This window comes from Musca domestica, unplaced genomic scaffold (assembly GCF_030504385.1).
Source record: "Musca domestica strain aabys unplaced genomic scaffold, Musca_domestica.polishedcontigs.V.1.1 89, whole genome shotgun sequence".
NCBI lineage: Eukaryota > Metazoa > Arthropoda > Insecta > Diptera > Muscidae > Musca > Musca domestica.
In genome coordinates this window covers 2,236,058-2,238,528 of record NW_026712430.1, presented here as the reverse complement: position 1 = coordinate 2,238,528, position 2,471 = coordinate 2,236,058, and the positions used below count along the sequence as shown (strand labels likewise).

The 2,471-nt window shown below is 38.3% G+C and overlaps 1 protein-coding gene across 1 annotated transcript; it reads left to right on the top strand.

The window, feature by feature from the left end:
• The first annotated feature begins 1,175 nt into the window (after positions 1–1,175).
• On the top strand, positions 1,176–1,745 carry LOC101900299 (uncharacterized). Its single transcript, XM_005176280.2, has one exon. It carries the CDS (start codon positions 1,176–1,178, stop codon positions 1,743–1,745), a length of 570 nt encoding a protein of 189 aa, XP_005176337.2.
• Positions 1,746–2,471: the final 726 nt, after the last annotated feature.

Below are 2,471 nucleotides of genomic sequence, written 5' to 3'. Positions count from 1 at the left end.
AGCACTTTAATATTTATGGAAAACATTACTTCCCTTTTCGATTTACCAGATGTATCAAAATCAAATTCTGGTCAATTAAGAAGTCTTGTGGATAATGTATCTGCTCTGTACAGTTCTCTACAGTCTATTGGGTCACAAATGATATCGTCAATGCAATGTTAATCCATATTGTAATGCAGAAGGTAGATGTAGATACCCAAAGAAAGTGGAAAGACTCGTTGGACTTCAACCGACTTCCTACGTGGGAAGATTGTTCAACAATTCTCGAAAGAAGATGCCAGTATTTAGAGTCTTTGGATACAAATGTTTCTCGTCACCAGGATCACACTTTTAGCAAATCAACTCAAAGATCATCTAAACATGGGCATTCTTTCTCTTGTACCAACCGAGTTTGTTCGTATTGCTCTAAAACTGACCATGCCATAACACAATGCTTGCAATTCAAGGATTTAGATGTTGGGCTTCGTTTTGAAAATGTAAAGAAACTTGGTCTTTGCATTAACTGTCTAGCTAAGGGGCACCAGGTTACAAATTGCCCATCAACTTTCAAATGCAAAACTTGTGCTCGCTCTCACCATACGATGCTTCATCGTTCCCAACCACCTCCAAGATCGCGTCCTACTACACTACCTACTTCTGCTGATGCATCTGCATCAGTACATACACATATGGATAGCTCATCGCATCATGTACTACTAGCTACATCTATGGTTCTTGTTCGTGATAATTTCGGATCCTACAAATTGGGAAGGGCTTTGTTAGACTCATGCTCAGAAATAAATTTTATTACTGATGAGTTTGCACAACGACTCAATCTACAAAGACATAAAAAATATGTTGAAATTTCTGGAATTGGCAATTCTAATACAAAAATAAAACATAATTGTTCAACCAATATCAAGTCTAGGGTAACCGATTTTGAAGTCAAACTTTCATTTTGCATCACGCCACATATTTCATATCAACCCGATTCGGAACTAGATATTTCATCTTGGAATCTCCCATCAAATACGCAGCTTGCAGACGAAAACTTCTTCAAATCAAACAAAATAGACTTACTGGTTGGTACAGAAACCTTTTTCGAAATATTATCTGTTGGTCAAATAAAACTTGGGCCAGATCTTCCCAAGCTGCAAAAGACTTTACTAGGCTGGATAGTTACTGGAAGATACAATATGTCTAGGCCTAACAACGTTGGCGCTTCGTACATTCTCTCGACCGAAGAAGAAATTAACTTAAATTTGGAACGTCTATGGAAATTAGAAGAACTCGACAAGAACAACAAAGAAATAACGCCAGAGCAAATGGAATGTGAGCAAAATTTCAAAAAGAATGTATCTCGTGAATCTTCGGGTAGAATTGTAGTTAAATTACCCTTCAAGGAATCTCCTTCATCCCTGGGTCAATCACGAAACACGGCTCTCCGACGTTTCTCTGCTCAAGAGCGACGATTGCAAAATAATCTTGATTTAAAATCTGAGTATAATAATTTCATGAGAGATTACGAGAACCTTGGGCACATGAGTCTAGTTAAAAATCTCAAGTTGGACGAACCTCATTATTTTATTCCCCACCACTGTGTACTTAAACCAAATAGCACTTCCACAAAACTTCGTGTTGTATTTGACGCTTCGTGTGCTACGTCGTCTGATACTTCACTCAACGATATTTTAATGGTTGGTCCACAATACAAGATGAGCTTTATCTACTGCTACTGCGCTTTCGGCTACATCGCTTTGTTGTAACAGCAGATATCGTAAAGATGTATAGGCAGGTGTTGATCAATTCAGAAGATCGTAAGTTTCAATATATTTTGTGGCGATATTCGAACAACGAAGAAATCAAAACTTATTGTTTGAACACTGTCACCTATGGAACCTCGGCAGCACCTTTTTTGGCAGTCCGCGCTTTGCATTATCTTGCTGATGAATATTCTGAACGTTTTGAAATTGGTGCCAGTGCTGTTAAAAATTCGTTTTATGTTGACGACTTTCTAGGTGGCGCTGAAACAATTGAGGAATTAGCCGAGCTTAAATATCAAGTTACAGAGCTGCTTAAAATGGGTTGTTTCGAACTTGACAAATGGCATTCGAATCACGAAAACTTTCGTCACGATAAATCCGTAAAAGATTTAAACTTAGATGGCTCCACTGTTACAAATGCCTTGGGAATTTCTTGGAATCAACAACACGATCAATTTTTGTTTTCCTTTTCCCCAAAACTTAGGACTGATATCGTCTCCAAACGCTCTATATTGTCTTTGTCATCAGCTCTTTTTGATCCACTTGGACTTGTGTCGCCCTTGATCATAAAGGCTAAAATAATTCTTCAAGAACTTTGGATACTAAAGGTAGGGTGGGATGAATCTGTTCCACAAGATATTCATACTGCCTGGCAAGGATTTCTCGATGACCTTCAGCAATTACCGATGCTTAACATACCTCGTTACTGTTTGTCGCCTGATCCAGAAT